This window comes from Triticum dicoccoides, chromosome 4B, assembly GCF_002162155.2.
Source record: "Triticum dicoccoides isolate Atlit2015 ecotype Zavitan chromosome 4B, WEW_v2.0, whole genome shotgun sequence".
NCBI lineage: Eukaryota > Viridiplantae > Streptophyta > Magnoliopsida > Poales > Poaceae > Triticum > Triticum dicoccoides.
In genome coordinates, this window is record NC_041387.1 from 677217314 (window position 1) to 677242014 (window position 24701).

The following is a 24701-nucleotide window of genomic DNA, read 5'->3' on the forward strand; positions in this document are numbered from 1 at the left end:
CGTCTTCAGTTAGTTCTATTATTGAAGTCTTTGTTGGGATCAGACATGCACCCGCGACAACCTGTCATTAGCATGCGCTTCCTTTGAACCAGGCCACTAAGCAAGTTATTAACACGTGTGCATACATTTTCACTTTGACCTTGTTCACTTATTTAAATTCAAAACAATTTGATTTTTTCAGACAGTATTTCATTGTTTCGCGAATTTCCAAAAATCTCGTTTGAAAAAAAAAACCTGCGACAGTACATCAGCCACCCACGACGTGCTGCTGCGATGGAACTAGCTAGGCGCCCGCCTATATAAGCATGAGGTCCGGTGCATGTATTCCAGACAAGGATACAACCTGAGCTAATCAAGATGGCTTCCTCCACGCCTTACCTTGTCCTACTCTTGTGCCTCACCACTTTCCTGCAGGCATGGCTTGCTGCGGCAAAATACCCACCGCCGCCGCCCCCGCCGTTTGAGCTGCCGGAGTCCGAGGTGAGGGAGAGGTTCTCCAAGTGGGTGATCAAGTACTCAAAGCACTACTCGTGCCATGAGGAGGAGGAGATGCGGTTCCAAGTCTTCAAGAACAACACCAACGCCATCGGCCAATTCGACCAACAGAATCCTGGCACGGTCGTCGGTCGCGGATTCCGACCAACTGGGTTTCAGGTCCGTGGCTCGGGCGGGGTCCGTATGAACAGGTTCGGTGACCTCAGCCCCAGGGAGGTCATCCAGCAGTTCACCGGGCTCAACACCACCAGCTTCAATGCCACGTCACCCACCTACCTCCCCAACCACTCCTTCAAGCCGTGCTGCGTTGACTGGCGCTCCAGCGGCGCTGTCACCGGCGTCAAGAATCAAGGCACTTGTGGTAAACGGTCAAGCTATACTTTCTACTAGCAGATTTAGTTATATACTCATGCATGGTCATGGTTGCTCAATGAATTACTCGTGTCATCGTGCGGATGGATAAAATTGTAATATGGCAGGATCATGCTGGGCATTCGCGGCGGTGGCGGCGATCGAAGGCATGAACAAGATTAGGACAGGGGAGCTGGTGTCGCTGTCCGAGCAGGTACTCGTGGATTGCGACACACGGAGCGGCGGCTGCGGCGGCGGCCACTCAGACTCGGCTATGGCCCTCGTGGCCGCCCGTGGTGGCATCACGTCGGAGGAGAGGTACCCATACGCCGGATTCCAGGGAAAGTGCGACATGGACAAGCTCCTCTTCGACCACCAGGCGTCCCTCAAGGGCTTCAAGGCCGTGCCACCCAACAACGAAGGTCAGCTGGCGATTGCCGTGGCCATGCAGCCCGTGACGGTCTACATTGACGCCAGCGGTTTTGAGTTCCAGTTCTACTCCGGCGGCATCTACCGTGGCCCCTGCTCCGCCAATGTGAACCACGCCGTCACCATCGTCGGCTACTGCGAGGGTCCCGGCGAGGGAAACAAGTACTGGATTGCCAAGAACTCGTGGAGCAACGACTGGGGTGAACAAGGATATGTCTACCTCGCAAAGGACGTGCCCTCGTCCACGGGCACATGTGGCCTCGCCACCTCGCCCTTCTACCCCACGGCTTGACCACAGGCAGCACTATGTGTGATATCTAAGGAATTGCTTCCGTTTCGTTGTGATAATGCTAAATTATTATTTTGATTATACTTCCCTTTAATTTGATCAATAATAGGTAGACCGTGCGTGCAATATATCATGGCCTGAGTAATAAAGTTTCGAGTGAATTACACTTTTTACAAGTTAATTGTGCAATTTTTTGTGACACGTATTTACCGATTTAGCAGATGTTGCATCGAAATGTCCCATCTAAAAACATTGTACCAGATTTTACTCCATTTTAGCATTTCGCCTATTATTAGATATGACCCGCATGTTAGGTACGTACTTTAACAACAATGTGTAAACATCTCAGGACAGGATGGACTATCATGTTTAGCCTTCTCTTCTCCATGTATTCCACTGCTCGCCATCCTTATGGTATCCTCTAACGGTGATCATCGCCGCACGCATTTTACAATCGACACCCATGAGAGAAACATGGTACAAAGTTTTAAAATAGGGTAATGTAGACGAATGCTCATGAAATGGGTTAACTGGTTCCACGAATGTACAAATTGGAGGTAAAAAGTGAAGCTCAGTCTGAATTTACAGATAACATGTTGGGTACTATCATGCTCGTGTGTTCTCTTCTTTGTTTCTACTTCTCTGTGAGGATTATTTTTCTAAAATCAAATTTGCATGTGCAATGAGCATTTTTACGGTACCGTTAAAAACATATGAAACCTCCATTTGTTAGATTGTGATGGCTGAAGATTAGACGTAGATATATAGGATTGCCACCTCTAAAATCTGTGGGGTACATTTTGAAGTCGTAATCAAGACAAAATTACTGTGCCGTCAGATCATCTCAATTGTGCTCCTGTTATTATGTACGCATACCCCCATATTTTGTTCGTTTCTGGACGTCTAAACACAAGATCTGAACGAATCGGGGCGGATGTCCCCCAAGTGTACCCCCAAATGGATTACTATTTCCGCGGCCAATTAAGCATCTAATAGCGAATATTGCAAAGTAACATAGAACAGGAAAATGTATACTAGTAGTCCTTGCATCTGAAACTTTTCTCATTTATCCTATAGCTATTCTATCAGTAAATCCATCCACATCTCTAGGATGTGGTTCCTCGATGCTGCCCACAAAGGGCAACTTGCAAACCAAACAAAAATCATAGAGTGACATCTCCTTAACCTCATCATATAAGTAAAACTCCACTGAAGGTGGTGATTTTCTAGCATGGAAATAAAAGTTTTGCATGAAAATATTAGTGAGTAGGAGATACTGTTTACACTGGTCGTGGAGGAAGTCGGTGATGCCTGCATTCTCAGCCAAATAATAAAAGTCATCGTAAATTTTGGCAGCTCTCAAAAATGCATCACAAGGCCATTCGCACGACCGAACCTCCACAACGCGAGGAAGATTGTATTTGGGCTTTTTATTCTCCTCATTCTGCTTATCATTCGAGCTTCGGCTCGAGGAGCCCCGCAGCAATCACTTCATCATTTTCGTTCTCTGAAAAAATTCTGAAATTTTCAGTGACTCAAAATAGAAGTGAATCAGACTCAACAAAATTGATAGCAACTACTCCCACAAGTGCCTAGAGGCTATATCATGCATTAAAACTACTTTGGACCATATAAATTTAACATGCAAGCTCAAGAACAGGGTCACCTCAGCAGCAAAAGTTTGTAATAAATAAAGCACTAGAACAAAAACTAATTGGACCATTGGAGGAGTCACATACCGAAGAACAATCCCCCAAAGCAGTTTTGTGAATGGAGCTTTGAGCAAGGAGATCGAAAATGGCAGCAAAACGAGTTAGAACACGAGTTTGAGCTACAGGATGATTTTTTTGGAGGAAGACGAAGTGTGTGGGTGCTGGAATAAGTGGAGGGGGGCCACGTGGGGTCCACGAGGCAGGGGGCGCGCCCGAGAGGTGTGGGCGCGCCCTGTGCCCTTGTGGCCAAATGGTGGGTACCCCTGGTGTGTTCTAAGTGCCAGAAATTCTTAAATATTCTACAAAAAATCATACTCCATTTTCAGGGCATTTAGAGAACTTTTATTTTTAGGGTATTTTTTATTGCAAGGATAATTCTGAAAATAGACAGAAAATACTATACTTTATTTAATCTAAATATCAAAAAGTAAAATGATGGTACAGAGAGTTTTGCTTTCTAATTTCATCCATCTCATGCTCATTAAAAGGAATCCACTAACAAGGTTGATCAAGTATTGTTAACAAACTACTTCCGAATAACATGTAACCAGAGAATTTCCGAATACCACTAGGTTACCTCAACGGAGATATGCATGTCCCCAATATTAAGAATATCATATTTCTTTTTTACAGTAGGAAGAGGTAATTCAAAACCTCCAATAGTAATCATTGAAAAATTTCCAATAGAATTGATACTATGAACTTGAGGTTGTTTCTTTGGAAAGTGTATCGTATGCTCATTACCATTAACATGAAAGGTGACACTGCCTTTGTTGCAATGAATAATAGCCCCTGCAGTATTAAAAAAGGGTCTACCAAGGATGATCGACATACTGTCGTCCTCGGAAATATTAAGAATAACAAAGTCCATTAAAATAGTAACGTTTGCAACCACAACAGGCACATCCTCACAAATACCAACGGGTATAGCGGTTGATTTATCGGCTATTTGCAAAGAGATTTCAGTAGGTGTCAACTTATTCAAATCAAGTCTACGATATAAGGAGAGAGGCATAACATTGACACCGGCTCCAAGATCACATAAAGTAGTTTTAACATAGTTTCTTTTAAAGGAGCATGGTATAGTTGGTACTCCTGGATCTCCAAGTTTCTTTAGTATTCCAGCCTTAAAAGTATAATTAGCAAGCATGGTGGGAATTTCAGCTTCCGGTATCTTCCTTTTATTTCTAACAATATCTTTCATATACTTAGCATAAGGATTCATTTTAAGCATGTCAGTCAAATGCATACGCAAAAAGATAGGTCTAATCATTTCAGCAAAGCGCTCAAAATCCTCATCATCCTTTTTCTTGGATGGCTTAGGAGGAAAGGGCATGGGTTTCTGAACCCATGGTTCTCTTTCTTTACCATGCTTCCTAGCAAAGAAGTCTCTCTTATCATATCGTTGATTCTTTGATTGTGGGTTATCAAGATCAACATCAGGTTCAATCTCTACATCATTGTTATTGCTAGGTTGAGCATCAACATGAACATCATCATTAACATTATCACTAGGTTCATTTTCATTACCAAATTGTGTTTCAGCATCAGAAATAGAAATATCATTGGGATTCTCAGGTGTATCTATAACAGGTTCACTAGAAGCATGCAAAGTCCTATCATTTTTCTTTTTCTTTTCTTAGAATGGCTAGGTGCATCAACTTAGTTCTCTGAGAATCTTGCTCAACTCTCTTAGGATGGCCCTCAGTATACAAAGGTTCCTGGGTCATTTTACCACCTCCAGTCATAACTCTAACATCATTATCATTGTTCTTATTATTTAATTCATTGAGCAAATCGTCTTGTGCTTTAAGTACTTGTTCTACTTGAGTGGTAACCATGGATGCATGTTTACTAATAAGCTTAAGGTCACCTTTAACTCTAGACATATAATCACTCAAGTGTTCAACCATATAAGCATTACGTTTCAATTGTCTACCAACATAAGCATTGAAGTTTTCTTGTTTAACAATAAAATTATCAAACTCATCCAGACATTGACTAGCAGACTTATTACGAGGAATATCACCTTCATCAAATCTATAGAGATAATTTGCCTTTACTACCTGTTTCGGGTTATTAAGACCATGTATTTCTTCAATAGGTGGAAAATTCTTAACATCTTCAACTTTAATACCTTTTTTTTCATAGATTTCTTTACCTCTTGCATATCTTTAGGACTGAGAAATTGTATACCCCTTTTCTTCAGAGTTGGCTTAGGACTTGGTTCAGGAAGTTTCCAATTATTATCATTACTCAATATATTATTCAATAGCAATTCAGCTTGCTCAACAGTTCTTTCCCTGAAAACACAACCAACACAACTATCTAGGTGGTGTCTGGAAGCATCGGTTAGTCCATTATAAATATATCAAGTATTTCATTTTTCTTGAGAGGATGATCAGGCAAAGCATTAAGTAATCGGAGAAGCCTCCCCCAAGCTTGTGGGAGACTCTCTTCTCCAATTTACACAAAATTATATATTTCCCTTAAGGCAGCTTGTTTCTTATGGGCGGGAAAATATTTTGAAGAGAAGTAATAAATCATATCCTGGGGACTACGCACACAACCAGGAGCAAGAGAATTAAATCATATCTTAGCATCACCCTTTAATGAGAACGGAAATAATTTAAGGATATACTAATGGCGAATATTTTCCTCATGGGTAAATAGGGTGGCTATATCATTCAATTTAGTAAGATGTGCCACAACAGTTTTAGATTCATAGCCATAAAAAGGATCAGATTCAACCAAAGTAATTAACTCAGGATTGATAGAGAATTCATAATACTTATAAGTAACACAGATAAGTGAAGTAGCAAAAGCAGGGTCATACTTCATTCTAGCATTAAGAGACTTTTCTTTCAGCTTAGCTAACAGTTTCTTAAGATCATATATATCTTTGCAAGTAAAAAGGTCTCTAGAAGTTTCTTCATCCATAACATAACCCTCAGGCACAACAAACAATTAATATCTAGGGGGAGAATCTTCATCATCACTTTCATCAATATTATAAGTTTCAAAAATTTCATTCTATCTAACCCTAGAAAGTTGTTCATCAAGAAATTCACCTAATAGCACAGTATTATCAAGCAGAGAAGTAGTTGAAGGAAATATGCCCTAGAGGCAATAATAAAGTTATTATTTATTTCCTTATTTAATGATAAATGTTTATTATTCATGCTAGAATTGTATTAACCAGAAACATAATACATGTGTGAATACATAGACAAATAAAGTATCACTAGTGTGCCTCTACTTGACTAGCTTGTTGATCAAAGATGGTTATGTTTCCTGACCATAGACTTGTGTTGTCATTTGATTAATGGGATCACATCATTAGGAGAATGATGTGATTGACATGACCCATTCCGTTAGCTTAGCACACAATCGTTTAGTATGTTGCTATTGCTTTCTTCATGACTTATACATGTTCCTATGACTATGAGATTATGCAACTCCCATTTACCGGAGGAACACTTTGTGTGCTACCAAACGTCACAACATAACTGGGTGATTATAAAGGTGCTCTACAGGTGTCTCCGAAGGTACATGTTGGGTTGGCGTATTTCGAGATTAGGATTTGTCACTCCGATTGTCAGAGAGGTATCTCTGGGCCCTCTCATTAATACACATCAGTTAAGCCTTGCAAGCATTGCAACGAATGAGTTAGTTGCAGGATGGTGTATTACGGAACGAGTAAAGAGACTTGCCGGTAACGAGATTGAACTAGGTATTGAGATACCGATGATCGAATCTCGGGCAAGTAACATACCGATGACAAAGGGAACAACGCATGTTGTTATGTGGTCTGACCGATAAAGATCTTCGTAGAATATGTGGGAACCAATATGACTATCCAGGTTCAGCTATTGGTTATTGACCGGAGACGTGTCTCGGTCGTGTCTACATTGTTCTCGATCCGTAGGGTCCGCACGATTAAGGTTTCGATGACAGTTATATTATGAGTTTATGAGTTTTCATGTACCGAAGGAGTTCGGAGTCCCGGATGAGATCGGGGACATGACGAGGAGTCTCGAAATGGTCGAGACGTAAAGATCGATATATTGGACGACTATATTCGGAGTTCGGAAAGGTTCCGAGTGTTTCGGGTATTTTTCGGAGTACCGGAGAGTTACGGGAATTCGACGGGGAGTATATGGGCCTTATTGGGCCATACTGGAATAGAGGAGAGAGGCCAAAAGGAAGGAGGCCTGCGCACCCCTCTGGTCCAAATTGGACAAGGGGCGCAGCCCCCTTTTCCTTCTTCCTCTCCCCCTCTTTCCCCTTCTCCTACTCCAACAAGGAAGGAGGGAGTCCTACTCCCGGTGGGAGTAGGACTCCCCTTGGCGCGCCCCCTCCTAGGCCGACCGCCCCCTCCCCCTTGCTCCTTTATATACGGGGGCAGGGGGCACCTCTAGACACAACAACAATTGATCCTTGAGATCTCTTAGCCGTGTTCGGTGCCCCCCTCCACCTTAGTCCTCGATAATATTGTAGTGGTGCTTAGGCGAAGCCCTGCGACAGTAGAACATCAAGATCGTCACCACGCCGTCGTGCTGACGGAACTCTTCCCCGACACTTTGTTGGATCGGAGTCCGGTGATCGTCATCGAGTGGAACGTGTGCTAGAACTCGGACGTGCCGTAGTTTCGGTGCTTGATCGGTCGGGCCGTGAAGACGTATGACTACATCAACCACTTTGTTATAACGTGTCCGCTTTCAGTCTACGAGGGTACGTGAACATACTCTCCCCTCTCATTGCTATGCATCACCATGATCTTGCGTGTGCGTAGGATTTTTTTTGAAATTACTACGTTCCCCAACATTGGCATCCGAGCTAGGTTTTATGCGTAGATGTCATATGCACGAGTAGATCACAAGTGAGTTGTGGGCGATATAAGTCATACTGCTTACCAACATGTCATACTTTGGTTCGGCGGTATTGTTCGTGAAGCGGCCCGGACCGACATTACGCGTACGCTTACACGAGACTGGTTCTACCGACGTGCTTTGCACACAGGTGGCTGGCGGGTGTCAGTTTCTCCAACTTTAGTTGAACCGAGTGTGGCTACGCCCGGTCCTTGCGAAGGTTAAAACAGCACCAACTTGACAAACTATCGTTGTGGTTTTGATGCCTAGATAAGAAGGGTTCTTGCTAAGCCCGTAGCAGCCACGTAAAACTTGCAACAACAATAGAGGACGTCTAACTTGTTTTTGCAGGGCATATTGTGATGTGATATGGTCAAGACATGATGATAAATTTTATTGTATGAGATGATCATGTTTTGTAACAGAGTTATCGGCAACTGGCAAGAGCCATATGGTTGTCGCTTTATTGTATGCAATGCAATCGCCCTGTAATGCTTTACTTTATCACTAAGCGGTAGCGATAGTCATAGAAGCATAAGATTGGCGAGACGACAATGATGCTACGATGGAGATCAAGGTGTCGTGCCAGTGACGATGGTGATCATGACGGTGCTTCGAAGATGGAGATCACAAGCACAAGATGATGATGGCCATATCATATCACTTATATTGATTGCATGTGATGTTTATCTTTTATGCATCTTATCTTGCTTTGATTAACGGTAGCATTATAAGATGATCCCTCACTAAATTATCATAGTAAAAGTGTTCTCCCTGAGTATGCACACTTGCGAAAGTTCTTCGGGCTGAGACACCACGTGATGATCGGGTGTGATAAGCTCTATGTTCAAATACAACGGGTGCAAAACAGTTGCACACGCGGAATACTCAGGTTAAACTTGACGAGCCTAGCATATAACAAATATGGCCTCGGAACACGGAGACCGAAAGGTTGAGCGTGAATCATATAGTAGATATGATCAACATATTGATGTTCACCGTTGAAACTACTCCATCTCACGTGATGATCGGACATGGTGTAGTTGATATGGATCACGTAATCACCTAAAGGATTAGAGGGATGTCTATCTAAGTGGGAGTTCTTAAGTAATATGATTAAATGAACTTAAATTTATCATGAACTTAGTCCTGGTAGTATTTTGCAAATTGTGTTGTAGATCAATAGCTTGCTTTGTTGCTTTCATATGTTTATTTTGATATGTTCCTAGAGAAAACTGTGTTGAAAGATGTTAGTAGCAATGATGCGGATTGGATCCGTGATCTGAGGTTTCTGCATAGAAGAATTATGTCCTTAATGCACCCCTAGGTGACAGACCTATTGCAGGAGCAGATGCAGACATTATGAACGTTTGGCTAGCTCAATATGATGACTACTTGATAGTTTAGTGCACCATGCTTAACGGCTTAGAACCGGGACTTCAAAGACGTTTTGAACATCATGGACCATATGAGATGTTCCAGGAGTTGAAGTTAATATTTCAAGCAAATACCCAAGTTGAGAGATATGAAGTCTCCAACAAGTTCTATGGCTAAAAGATGGAGGAGAATTGCTCAACTAGTGAGCATGTGCTAAGATTGTCTGGGTACTACAATCGCTTGAATCAAGTGGGAGTTAATCTTCCAGATAAGATAGTGATTGACATAATTCTCTAGTCACCATCACCAAGTTAGTAGAACTTTGTGATGAACTATAGTATGCAAGGGATGATGTAAACGATTCCCAAGCTCTTTGTGATGTTGAAATCGACGAAGGTAGAAATCAAGAAAGAGCATCAAGTGTTGATGATTGACAAGACCACTAGTTTCAAGAAAAGGGCAAAGGGAAAGAAAGGGAACTTCAAGCAGAATGGCAAGCAAGTTTCACTCCCGCGAAGAAGCCCAAAACTAGACCAAAGCCTGAAACTGAGTGATTATACTGCAAAGGAAATGGTCACTAGAAGCGGAAATTCCTTGAATATTTGGTGGATAAGAAGGATGGCAAAGTGAACAAGGGTATATTTGATATACATGTTATTGATGTGTACTTTACTAGTGTTTATAGTAGCCCCTGAGTATTTGATACTTGTTCAGTTGCTATAATTAGTAACTCGAAACAGGAGTTATAGAATAAACAGAGACTAGTTGAGGGTGAAGTGACGATGTGTGTTGGAAGTAGTTCCAAGATTGATATGATCATCATCACACTCTCCCTACACTTTCGAGATTAGTGTTGAACCTAAATAAATGTTATTTGGCGTCTGCATTGAGCATGAATATGATTTGATCATGTTTATTGCAATACGGTTATTCATTTAAAGTCAGAGAATAATTGTTGTTCTGTTTACATGAATAAAACCTTCAGTGGTCATACACCCAATGAAAATAGTTTGTTGGATCTCGATCGTAGTAATACATATTTTCATAATATTGATGCGAAAAGATACAAAGTTAATAATGATAGTGCAACTTATTTGTGGCACTGCCGTTTGGGTCATATCGGTGTAAAGCGCATGAAGAAACTCCATAAAAATGGATTTTCGAAATCACTTGGTTATGAATCATTTGATGCTTGCGAACCATGCCTTTTGGGCAAGATGACTAAAACTCCGTTCTCCAGAACAATGGATCGAGCTACTGACTTGTTGGAAATATTACATACTGATGTATGCAGACCTGTGAGTATTAAGGCTCGTGGCAAGTATCGTTATTTTCTAACCTTCACAGATGATTTGAGAAGATATAGGTATATGTACTTGATGAAACATAAGTCTGAAATAGTTGAAAGGTTCAAAGAATTTTAGAGTGAAGTGGAAAATCATCGTAACAAGAATATAAAGTTTCTCCGATCTGATCGTGGAGATGAATATTTGTGTTACTAGTTTGGTCTTCAATTAAAACAAAGCGGAATAGTTTCGCAACTCAGGCCACCCGGAACACCACAGCGTAATGGTGTGTCCGAACGTCGTAACCGCACTTTATTAGGTATTGTGCGATCTATGATGTATCTTACCGATTTACCACTATCGTTTTGGGGTTATGCATTAGAGACAGTAGCATTCTCTTTAAATAGGGCACCATCAAAATCCGTTGAGACAACGCCTTATGAACTGTGGTTTGGCAAGAAACCAAAGTTATCGTTTCTTAAAGTTTGGGACTGCGATGCTTATGTGAAAAAGTTTCAACCTGATAAGCTCAATCCTAAATCGGAGAAGTGCGTCGTCATAGAATACCCAAAGGAAACTGTTGGGTACACCTTCTATCACAGATCCAAAGGCAAGATATTCGTTGCTAAAATGGATCCTTTCCAGTGAAGGATTTTCTCTCGAAAGAAGTGAATGGGAGGAAAGTAGAACTTGATGAGGTAACTATACCTGCTCCCTTATTGGAAAGTAGTTCATCACAGAAATCGGTTCCTGTGACATCTACACCAATTAGTGAGGAAGTTAATGATGATGATCATGGAACTTCAGATCAAGTTGTTACTGAACCTCGTAGGTCAAACAGAATAAGACCTGCACCAGAGTGGTACGATAATCCCGTTCTGGAAGGCATGTTACTAGACCATGATGAAACTATGAGGAAGCGATGATGAGCCCAGATTCCACGAAATGGCTTGAGGCCATAAAATCTAAGATATGATCCATGTATGAAAACAAAGTATGGACTTTGATTGACTTGCTCGATGATCAGCAAGCCATGTTAAATAAATGGATCTTCAAGAGGAAGACGGACACTGATAGTAGTGTCACTATCTACAAAGCTCGACTTGTTGCGAAAGGTTTTCGACAAGTTCAATGTGTTGAATATGATGAGATTTTCTCACTCGTAACGATGCTTAAGTCTGTCCGAATCATGTTAGCAAATTCCCACATTTTATGAAATCTGGCAAATGGATATCAAAACTATGTTCCTGAATGGATTTCTGAAAGAAAAGCTGTATATGATGCAACCAGAAGGTTTTGTCGATCCGAAAGGTGCTAACAAAATGTGCAAGCTCCAGCGATCCATCAATGGACTGGTGCAAGCATCTCGGAGTTGGAATATACGCTTTGATAAGTTGATCAAAGCATATGATTTTATAAAGACTTTTGGAAAGGCCTGTATTTACAAGAAAGTGAGTGGGAGCACTACAGCCTTTCTGATAAGTATATGTGAATGACATATTGTTGATCGGAAATGATGTAGAATTTTTCTGGAAAGCATAAAGAAGTATTTGAAAGAAGTTTTTCAAAGAAAGACCTCGGTGAAGCTGCTTACACATTGAGCATCAAGATCTATAGAGATAGATCAAGACGCTTGATAAGATTTTTCAATGAGTACATACCTTGACAAGATTTTGAAGAAGTTCAAAATGGAACAGTCAAAGAAAGAGTTCTTGCCTGTGATGCAAAGGTGTGAAGTTGAGTAAGACTCAAAACCCGACCATGGAACAAAATAGAAAGAGAATGAAAAGTCATTCCCTATGCCTTAGTCATAGGTTCTATAAAGTATGCTATGTTGTGTACCAGACCTATTGTATACCTTGCTCTGAGTTTGGCAAAGGAATACAATTTTGATCTAAGAGTAGATCACTGGACAGCGGTTAAGAATATCCTTAGTAAGGACTAAGAAGATGTTTCTCGATTATGGAGGTGATAAAAGAGTTCGTCGTAAAGAGTTACATCGATGCAAGCTTTTACACCGATCCAGATGAATCTAAGTATCAATCTGGATACATATTGAAAGTGGGAGCAATTAGCTAGAGTAGCTCTGTGCAGAGCATTGTAGACATAGAATATTTACAAAATACATGCGGCTCTGAATGTAACAGACCCATTGACTAAACTTCTCTCATGATCAAAACATGATCATACCTTAGTACTCTTTGAGTGTTAATCACATAGCGATGTGAACTAGATTATTGACTCTAGTAAACCCTTTGGGTGTTGATCACATAACGATGTGAACTATGGGTATTAATCACATACAGATGTGAATATTGGTGTTAAATCACATGGCGATGTGAACTAGATTATTGACTCTAGTGCAAGTGGGAGACTGAAGGAAATATGCCCTAGAGGCAATAATAAAGTTATTATTTAATTCCTTATTGAATGATAAATGTTTATTATTCATGCTAGAATTGTATTAACCGGAAACATAATACATGTGTGAATACATAGACAAACAAAGTGTCACTAGTGTGCCTCTACTTGACTAGCTTGTTGATCAAAGATGGTTATTTTTCCTGACCATAGACATGTGTTGTCATTTGCTTAACGGGATCACATCATTAGGAGAATGATGTGATTGACATGACCCATTCCGTTAGCTTAGCACACAATCGTTTAGTATGTTGCTATTGCTTTTTTTATGACTTATAGATGTTCCTATGACTATAAGATTATGCAACTCCCGTTTACTCGAGAAACACTTTGTGTGCTACCAAACGTCACAATGTAACTGGGTGATTATAAAGGTGCTCTACAGGTGTCTCCGAAGGTACATGTTGGGTTGGCATATTTCGAGATTATGATTTGTCACTCCGATTGTCGGAGAGGTATCTCTGGGCCCTCTCGATAATACACATCACTTAAGCCTTGCAAGCATTGCAACTAATGAGTTTGTTGCGGGATGATGTATTACAAAACGAGTAAAGAGACTTGCCGGTAACGAGATTGAACTAGGTATTGAGATACCGACGATCGAATCTCGGGCAAGTAACATACCGATGACAAAGGGAACAACATATGTTGTTATGCGGTCTGACCGATAAAGATCTTCGTAAAATATGTGGGAACCAATATGAGCATCCAGGTTCTGCTATTGGTTATTGACCGGAGACGTGTCTCGGTCATGTCTACATTGTTCTCGAACCCGTAGTGTCCGCACGCTTAAGGTTTCGATGACAGTTATATTATGAGTTTATGAGTTTTGATGTACCGAAGGAGTTCGGTGTCCCGGATGACTTCGGGGACATGACGAGGAGTCTCGAAATGGTCGAGCGTAAATATCTATATATTGGACGACTATATTCGGAGTTCGGAAAGGTTCCGAGTGTTTCGGGTATTTTTCGGAGTACCCGAGAGTTACGGGAATTCGCCGAGGAGTATATGGGCCTTATTGGGCCATACGGGAATAGAGGAGAGAGGCCAAAAGGAAGGAGGCCTGCGCCCCCCCCTCTGGTCCGAATTGGACAAGGGGCGCAGCCCCCTTTTCCTTCTTCCTCTCCCCCTCTTTCCCCTTCTCCTACTCCAACAAGGAAGGAGGGAGTCCTACTCCCGGTGGGAGTAGGACTCCCCTTGGCGCGCCCCTCCTAGGTCGGCCGCCCCCTCCCCCTTGCTCCTTTATATATGGGGGCAGGGGGGCACCTCTAGACACAACAACAATTGATCCTTGAGATCTCTTAGCCGTGTGCGGTGCCCCCCTCCACCATAGTCCTCGATAATATTGTAGTGGTGCTTAGACGAAGCCCTGCGACAGTAGAACATCAAGATCGTCACCACGTACGTCGTGCTGACGGAACACCTCTAGACACACTTTGCTGGATCGGAGTCCGGGGATCATCATCGAGCTGAACGTGTGCTAGAACTCGGAGGTGCCGTAGTTTCGGTGCTTGATCGGCCGGGCCGTGAAGACGTACGACTACATCAACCGCGTTGTTATAACGCTTCCGCTTTCGGTCTACGAGGGTACGTGGACATACTCTCCCCTCTTGTTGCTATGCATCACCATGATCTTGCGTGTGCGTAGGAATTTTTTTGAAATTACTATGTTCCCCAACAGTAGTTTCATCATAAGCATCATGCATTGCACAAGTGGTATCATCAATAACGTGCGACATATTAGAATCAATAGGACGTGCAGGTGTCGCAAATTTACTCATAACAGAAGGTGAATCAAGTGCATAGCTAGATGGGAGTTCCTTACCTACCCTCGTAGTTGAGGGGAAAATCTTGGTTCTTTCATCTTTCAAGTTCCTCATAGTGATCAGCAGATATAAATCCCAAGTGACTCAAAGAATAGAGCTATGCTCCCGGGCAACGGAGCCAGGAAAGAGTCTTGATAACCCACAAGTATAGGCGATTGCAAAAATTTTCGAGGGTAGAGTATTCAACCCAAATTTATTGATTCGACACAAGGGGAGCCAAAGAATATTCTCAAGTATTAGCAGCTGAGTTGTCAATTCAACCACACCTGAAAGACTTAATATCTGCAGCAAAGTATTTAGTAGCAAAGTAGTAGGAAGTAACGGTAACGGTGGCAAAAGTAACATTAACGGTTTTGTAGCAATCCTAACAGTGGCAATGGAGAAGTAACTTAGCAAAAATCAATATGTGAAAATCTCGTAGGCAATGGATCAATGATGGATAATTATGTCAGATGCAATTCATCATGTAACATTTATAACATAGGGTGACACAGAACTAGCTCCAGTTCATCAATATAATGTAGGCATGTATTCCGAAATAGTCATACGTGCTTATGGAAAAGAACTTGCTTGACATCTTTTGTCCTACCCTCCCGTGGCAGCGGGGTCGTATTGGAAACTAAGGGATATTAAGGCCTCCTTTTAATAGAGTACCGGACCAAAGCATTAACACTTATTTAATACATGAACTCCTCAAACTACGGTCATCACTGGGAGTGGTCCCTGTCACTTCGGGGTTGCCGGATCATAACACATAGTAGGTGACTATTGACTTGCAAGATAGGATCAAGAACTCACATATATTCAGGAAAACATAATGAGTTCAGATCTGAAATTATGGCACTCGGGCCCTAGTGACAAGCATTAAGCATGGCAAAGTCATAGCAACATCAATCTTAGAACATAATTGATACTAGGGATCAAACCCTATGAAAACTAACTCAATTAGATGGTAAATCTCATCCATCCCATCACCGTCCAGCAAGCCTACGATGGGATTACTGACGCACGGCGGTGAGCATCATGAAATTGGTGATGGAGGATGGTGTTGGGGAACATAGTAATTTTAAAAAAATATCCTACGCACACGCAAGATCATGGTGATGCATAGCAACGAGAGGGGGAGTGTATCTTCATACCCTTGAAGATTGCTAAGCGGAAGCGTTTATCAATGCGGTTGATGTAGTCGTACGTCTTCACGATCCGACCGATCCAAGTACCGAACACACGGCACTTCCGAGTTCTGCACACGTTCAGCTCGATGACGTCCTCGCCTTCTCGATCCAGCAAGACGGGCGAAGTAGTACATGAGTTCCGGCAGCATGACGGCGTGGTGACGGTGTTGGTGAAGAAGAATCTCCGCAGGGTTTCGCCTAAGCACTACGGAAACTATGACGGGGGATAAACTAGAGGGGACGGGGTTGCCGGCACACGGCTTGGTGTTTCTTGATGTGTCTTGGGTGCTAGCCCTACGCCTCTATTTATATGTTGAGCCTTGGGGTCGAAACTTGGAGTAAAAGCCTCCTCAAAGTCGGTTTTGCCCAAAAGGCAAGAGTCTGGACTCCGCAAAACTTCCTTTTGCGCTTTCCAAAAACCTTGTGGGCTTTCCCCTTTGGCCCAAATAACGTGTTCTTGTACCCAAACATTTCGGGTAACATCCAGAACCCCTTCTGGTGGATTCCGGAACCTTTCTGGAGATCAAACACTACTATCCACATATCAATCTTTACTTCCGGACCATCCCGGAGTTCCTCGTCATATCCGTGATCTCATCCAAAAACTCCGAACAACATTCGATCACCAGCATACATAACTCATAGTACTAGATCGTTAACGAACGTTAAGCGTGCGGACCCTACGGGTTCGAGAACTATGTAGACATGACCGAGACACATCTCTGGTTAATAACCAATAGCGGGACCTGGATGCCCATACTGGCTCCCACAGATTTTACGAAGATCTTTATCGATCAAACCGCATAACAACATACGTTGTTCCCTTTGTCATCGGTATGTTACTTGCCCGAGATTCGATCGTCGGTATCTTAATACCTTGTTCAATCTCGTTACCGGCAAGTCTCTTTACTCGTTCCGTAATACATCATCTCGCAACTAACTCATTAGTTGCAATGCTTGCAAGGCTTAAGTGATGTGCATTATCGAGAGGGCCCAGAGATACCTCTCCGACAATCGGAGTGACAAATCCTAATCTCGAAATACGCCAACCCAACAAGTACATTCGGAGACACCTGTAGAGCATATTTATAATCACCCAGTTACGTTGTGATGTTTGGTAGCACACAAAGTGTTCCTCCGGTAAACGGGAGTTGCATAATCTCATAGTCATAGGAACATGTATAAGTCATGAAGAAAGCAATAGCAACATACTAAATGATTGATTGCTAAGCTAACGGAATGGGTCAAGTCAATCACATCATTCTCCTAATGATGTGATCCCATTAATCAAATGACAACTCATGTATATGGCTAGGAAACTTAACCATCTTTGATCATCGAGCTAGTCAAGTAGAGGAATACTAGTGATACTCTGTTTGTCTATGTATTCACACATGTACTAAGTTTCCGGTTAGTACAATTCTAGCATGAATAATAAACATTTATCACGATATAAGGAAATAAATAATAACTTTATTATTGCCTCTAGGGCATATTTCCTTCAGATGGTTGATGATGACGATGGTGACAGATTCCCCTCTCCGGAGCCCCGAACGGACTCCAGATCAGCCCTCACGAGGAAAATTAGGGCTTGCCGGTGGCTCCGTATCGTAAAACATGATGAATCCTTCTCTTTGATTTTTTTCTCTTCGAACATGATTATATAGAGTTGGAGTTGAGGTTGGTGGAGGTCCAGGGGGCCCACGAGGCAGGGGGCGCGCCCTGCACCCTCGTGGACAGGGTGTGGGCCCCCTTATGCTTATTCTTTTGTCAATGTTGTTTATTAATTCCAAAACGTGTCTCCGTCGATTTTCAGGTCATTCCGAGAACTTTTATTTCTGCACAAAAATAACACCATGGGAATTCTGCTGAAAACAGCGTTAGTCCGGGTTAGTTCCATTCAAATCATGCAAGTTAGAATCCAAAACAAGAGCAAAAGTGTTTGGAAAAGTAGATACGTTGGAGACGTATCAGTCGCTTTCCACTGCTTGGCCTGGCCGAATTTGACGTTTAGTACCGGTTAGTGGCTCCAATCGGTACTAAAGGTCCATCCTATATAAGCAACGCTGACGAAAATTTCAGTTTCTTCTCCTCTTCCTCTGCTTCTTCAACCTTGTCGCGGCGTCGCCCGTCCCCGGCGCCTCCCCGGCCTATCGCCGCCCCCGTCACGCACGGCTACTATCGCCGTCCCCATCGCCGCGCCCGTCCCCGTCATTACACGCCGCCCCCGGCCCGTCCCCGTCGCGCGCGTGCCGCCCCGGCCCGTCCCCGTCGCTGCCACCCGTCGTCGACCCCGTCGCCTCACATCGCCGGTTGTCACCCAGCTGTAAGACCGTCCCTGCCGCGCCATGGCCGCGCTCACACACACACTCAGTACACACGACACACACACAGAGAAAATGTTAGATGATTAGATGAATTAGCTAGATATTAATGTCAAATGTTAGATGAATTTTATGAATTAGCTAGATATTAATGTTAGATGAGTAAGTTTTTTAATTCTTTTAGTTATAAATGAATTAGATATATTAATGTTAGATATTAGCATGAATATATATAAACTTCAGGTTGTTATCAATTTGATGATATTGTTCAAAATGAATGCCCACGATAAACTCTATTGACAAATCTAACAACTCGCGATGAACACAAAGGCCAAGATAGCAAAAAATATTGACTCCATTACAATATTTTCTAAGGCATCAAATGTTAATAATAGATCATAACTCATAGGAATAACCAACCTGGTAAAGTTTATTCTGGCCGGTCTTCTAAATTTTCCTATCAGCAGTTTTCTACAAATTAATAGAACTAGTTGAATTCTATATGAGATTTGAATTAGTAAGTTCTTAGTTGAATTAGTAAGAAAATTAATAAGTGCTTAGTTGAATTAATAAGTGCTTAGTTGAATTAGTAATAAAATAAATTATTTTTATTTATAGTAAGTGCTTAGTTGAATTAGTACAAAGTTGAGTCATCTATTTTGGAACGGAGGGAGTAGTTGTGTAGAGGAATATAGTGGAAAAGGTCATACTGTTTCAATGGACAGGTAAACATTAAAAAATGTCATCCATTTAATACTCGAACAAAGGACAGTTCCTTACTATGTTTAGAAGAATAGCTTTATACTCCCTCCGTTTCTTTTTGGTCTTCATATAAGATTTGGTCAAAGTCAAACTTTATAAAATTTGACCAACTTTATAGGAAAAGATATCAACACTCACACTATGAAATCAATGTTATTAGATGCATTATGGAATTAATTTTCATAACATATAACTTTTGTATGGTAAATGTTGATTTTTTTTCTATGAAGTTAGTCAAACTTTAAAAAGATTGACTTTGACCAAATCTTATATACAGACTAAAAAGAAACAGAGGGAGTAATAAAGAAACGTCAGGCAACTGGCAGCCACCCTTGTGCGCTAAAAATTGCAATGGTGCAAAAACAATTAAGTGGTATACATACTGTCATGTTTGGTTTGCATGAGTGTTTTATCAATTTAACGGATTTATATGGTACGATCTTTTATATAATCTTATTTATTAGGTTCGTTAATTGGCTCAGTGATGTACACTTGATAACCGCAGATAAGTACGTACTCGTAGTAGCTAGCTAGCAATGATTCAGTCGTGCCACATGCTCGCTTACCGGCCGCCATGCATGTATCTTCTCCGACGGACGGAAGTTCAAATATGACTTGGTGTCTCACACTCAAATTAATTTCTGAAACGGATTATCCATGGAAAGAATCTCTCGCACAAATGACTAGCACAGCAGCTGATCGATGTTAGGTACGAGCAAACAAGTATATTGTAGTAAGATAAACTCACATTTAGTGCAAGTTGGGCAATGCGAAAAGGATACAACACTATTTAAGAAATAATAATAGACCACTAGCAGAACAGTTGGTCTATACTTTGTTCTAATGTGCCATGTTGCGAGAAAAATAAAACCAGCCACCTACGATTAAAAATATTGTAATTATCGTGAAGCAACGATCATCCTGCGATTCCCTGCTTTTAGCATGCGCTTCCTATCACCAGGCCACTAACTCGGAATTTCCGAGCGTAGCTTTTTCTTCCCCCTCTCGCAAGGCGGCTAGGGAAAGCCTTTCTCCCTTCGATCTTCCTCGGGTGAGCCCGTGGATTCGCCTCCACTCCACCTGCCGTTCCGGCGGCCGATAGCGGCCGGGAGGGTATTTCTCGTGCCTTGGCTTATATAGGTAGGGTTTTGGTTCTCGCAAGGGTGGCGCTCGGACAGATGGCGGAGCTTCTTCTTCGAGTCAGTCTTCCGGGCTCCCATCCTCCTCAAGTTCGTTCCTCGGGACGGATTAGACAAAGCTCCAACATGGATTCCTGCTAGCTCCTCGGAACGGCGAGGTTAGGGTTTCTTGTCGTGCATTCGCAATAGCAAGATTTGCTGTTATATTCTTCAGATTGATTTAAGGATTCGATGGCGACTACTGCGACTCCCGAACTCTGGTCCTTAGGGGCACGTGCACAAAGATTTCCTGGTTGTCATCGACAAGCTAAGGCCGGATCCGGTATATGAGCGATGACAGCGACGCGTCGGCGGCTCATTCTGGCAGCGGCAATGGTCGTTCGGTTGTCCATGGACCTCGATGTAATTTTTATTATGTTTGGGTTGCTCTGTACTTCCAGTGAATCTTTATAACAGATATGACATTTTGGTAAAAAAAAGTCAAAATTTCATAAAACCAGACAGTTACCAAAAATTTTGTTTGAAAAAAATCCTGCGACAGTACAACAACCACCCATGACGGGACGCTGCGATCAACCTAAGCGCCCGCCTATATAAGCATCAGGTCCGTGATTGCCTCCCACACTTGAAGGGTCTGAAGATAATCTTCATCTTCACCGCCCACACGCCGTAGTTGGCGTTGGTGAGCATCGGGTACTGTATGGGGATGTTGCGGTGCGACAATACGTTGGCGCCGCCCCTTCCTCCACCACTGGTCGCTGAATTTCCACAATTATTGGCCCATGAGAGCGATGCGACAGCTATGGCGAGGTTCACCGCGGCACATCCAGTGCTCGTGCAGGCGAAGTACGGAGTTTTTGCCAGGACACGCAGAGCACGAAGAAAGAAGATGCAACGGCCAGCAGCCGTTGCCCAAAATGGCAATGGTGCAAAAAAGATTAGGTGGTATATACGCCGGCATGTTCGATACACACGACTTCATCATTTAACAGATTGATACGGTTGTATATGTAATTTATTAGATTCCTTAATGATTTAACCCCTATGTGCTTTCCCTAAAGTTGCTAAACACTTTGTCAAAACTGCGTTAGGAAGGATTTTCTTGACGTGCCAAGGCTAGTTCTGTACTTTTTTTGAACACAGTACAAAAACAAGCGCTCTTACATACGCGCATATACTCACTCTTATGAACGCACACACGCACACCCTACCCATATGAGCATCTCCGAGAGACTGAGCCAGCATATCATCTTGAGTCAACGAAAACGTCTCCTCCCACTGATAGCGCATCGCCGGAAATCCTAAAATTAATTCAGAAATAATGCGAGCACCAGTACTAGTTGTGTGGAAGAATATAATGGAAAAGGTCACACTGGTTGAATGTTCAAGTAAACATTCAAAAACGTCATCCTTTTAATACTCGAACAAAGTACAGTTCTGTACTAGTTATGTTTAGAAGATTCGGTGGTATACATACTGTCATGTTTGGTTTGCATGAGTTTTTATCGACACTTCCGCTTCGGTACACCCCCCTAAACACATCGAGGGCTCAGATTATCCCATACCCCTTCATAACAAAGGGCAGGATGATCTTTTCTTAACTTTTTTTTTCAGCAGTTGGTCTTTTGCTAAAGTACGTATACGTCTTGCGTCGTATACAAATTGCACAGGTGCTGGGGCGGCCCATTAAGCTACAACGTTCAATATAAACGCAACCTAAAACTACAAGGAAAAGGGAGAGATTATGAGGATTTGAACTCAAGACCTCCCACCAAACAACACATGCCGATAGCCACTACAACAAACCACTGCTTGTGTTAAGCTCTAGCGAGATATATATAAGAAAACACAGTAGCGTACATATATATGAAATATTTCCTGAAAAAATCTGAAACTTTTATTAAAAACTGCAAACAATTTTAAAATGCCGAATAGTTTTGGAATTTGTTAACCAAATTTGAGCAATTTTATTTTGAAAGTGAAAAACAAATCGAAACACCAACAATTTCCGAACATCTTTCGAAACATGAACAATTTTTTAAATTTGTGGTTTTCTTTTTTGGGGGATTTTGCTTGTCCCATTTTCCTTTTTATTTGTCAATTTTATTTTGATCTTAATTCTATTTTTTAAAAATCGCGAACTGTTTTTAAATCATGAACCTTTTGTTAAATACATGAAATTTTGAAATTCGTAAATATTATTTTTAATATTGTGAACTTTGTTTTCAAATCTGTGAACGTTGGAAATATTATCGAAAACTCAAACAACTTTCATGGTGCCCTAAAATTGCCATAGAAGTTGGTGGAAAATATTCAGGGCCATTTGAAGGATGTCGATAAAATAACGTGCTCTCAGAGGGAGTCTTCTGGCATAACCCGAACACAATCCATTGAACATGGTCTAGTTTGGGCATTCTTAAAATAATACCAACTTTTTCAAGCTGGTGGGCATACACATACCCATGGTAGTCTCAATATCAGGTTTGAACGATTTGCAACACCGTATGCAAGTTGTGACACATCGACCATTGTGTCAGCCTTTTCTGACCGAGAATACTCCTGAAAATATAAAATTTGTCGAAACCAAAACAACTTGGTATGGTGTCATGAACTGGTCATACAATGCCATGGAAAAAATTGGGACCATTTGAAGAATGTCGGTAAACAATGTGCTCTGAGATGGACTCTTCTGGCCTTCCTATTGACATGGTCTATATTTGTACATCTTTCAGTGACCCCAACTTTTGCAATAAGGTGGGCATGCTCATGATAGGCATCCCTGCCATGTTTGAATGAAAAACTATTTAAATCTAGAATTTATACAAGTACTTAAAACAGTTTTTTCTAAATCCCCTGTTTTCGTGCGACAATGGACCGACACATCCGAGAGGCCTCCTGCAAAAATTATTTAATTCGTGAGCTTTTTGTCAAATTCATGATTTTTTTTCAAATCCATGAACTTTTTTTCAATTTCTCGATCTTTTTTCTCGTATTCATGAGCTTTTCTCAAATCGATGAACTTTTTTTAGTTTTATGAACTTTTGTTTCCCTTTGAGCTCGATGTGGGCTTAAAAATCGACAAATCTAAGACGAAACGATACCGAAAACGAAAAACCTAGATTTTTGGTTTTTCCTGTTGGTGTTGGAAAATTTCTGCCACGAAGTCCATGGGTTGAAAAAAGGTTTATCAATTTCAGAAAAGTACACCATTTCCCTTCCTATGTACACCGATAAATCAACACCACCCAATCACATCCATTTAATTAAATCCTTCACCTAAGATGGATCTAGTCTAACGTGAATGTGTTATTAGCAAATAACCAGGAGGACGCCTCGCCCGCGGAACAAAGTTCCGCACGCCGCTCACAAGGACACTAATCACAGCCCCTAAAAATAAGAAACTAATCACGGTGCATCCTATCCTGGTCAAAGAAAAATCAGTATCCCATCTCCCATGGCCACGCACGGCTCAAGGTATTCAAATTGTTTGGGTGAAATGTATGTGAAAGGAATATTGATTTATGAAGAATGATATTTCAAATTATGTATGCTAAGAGTTAGGTACTATACACTTCGTGTGAAATTTCAAATTTTCAATAGGGTTAACCTATTATGTTTAGGGAAGACTGTCCTATATATGATTACATGTGTTAGCCGAGACGTGCAAGGCAAGCTTACTAGTGTGACAAAAGTTTCTGAAATTGAGAAAAGTTCATCGGTTTTGTAAAAAGGTTAAGAATTTGACAAAAAGTTCACAGGTTTGGAAAAAAGTTTGCAAAATAAAAAGTTCATAATTTTGACAAAACAAAGTTCACGAATTTGATAAAAGTTTGTGAAATTCAAAAAAGTTCATTGACTTGAAAAAAGGTTAAAGTTTTTTTTTAAAGTTAAAAATTTTGAATTTTATTCCATGAAATTGATAAAAGTCTGCGATATTGAAAAATATTCATTCATATGAAAAAACATCACAGATTTAAAAGGTAAGTTCACGGATTTAAAAAAATGTTCACGCATTTAAGAAAATTAAAAAAGGAAATAGAAAAATAAGAAGAAATAAATAAAAATAAACCAAAGAAAAAAGGCAAAAAGAAAAACAGACAGATAAGATGCACAACAAGATGAATAAAAGAAGAAGCCAGGCACAACAAGGGTGTTGTCCTAGTTGGTTACTGCAGGTAGAGATAAACCAAGAGGTTGGGTGTTCGATCCTGCTCACTACTTATTTTTTTGAAGCTTAAAAACAA

The 24701-nt window shown here is 41.4% G+C and overlaps 1 protein-coding gene across 1 annotated transcript; it reads left to right on the top strand.

The window, feature by feature from the left end:
* Nucleotides 1-324: 324 nt before the first annotated feature.
* Nucleotides 325-1745, top strand: LOC119292315 (ervatamin-B-like). The gene is made up of 2 exons (XM_037571159.1): nucleotides 325-856; nucleotides 975-1745. Exons 1-2 carry the CDS (start codon nucleotides 358-360, stop codon nucleotides 1565-1567), a joined length of 1092 nt encoding a protein of 363 aa, XP_037427056.1. The 5' UTR covers nucleotides 325-357; the 3' UTR covers nucleotides 1568-1745.
* The last annotated feature ends 22956 nt before the right edge of the window (nucleotides 1746-24701 follow it).

Coding starts and splice junctions, on each gene's coding strand:
- LOC119292315 (XM_037571159.1), top strand. CDS start 358: ATGGCTTCCTCCACGCCTTACCTTGTCCTACTCTTGTGCCTCACCACT. Junction 857..974: donor CAAGAATCAAGGCACTTGTG/GTAAACGGTCAA, acceptor GTAATATGGCAG/GATCATGCTGGGCATTCGCG.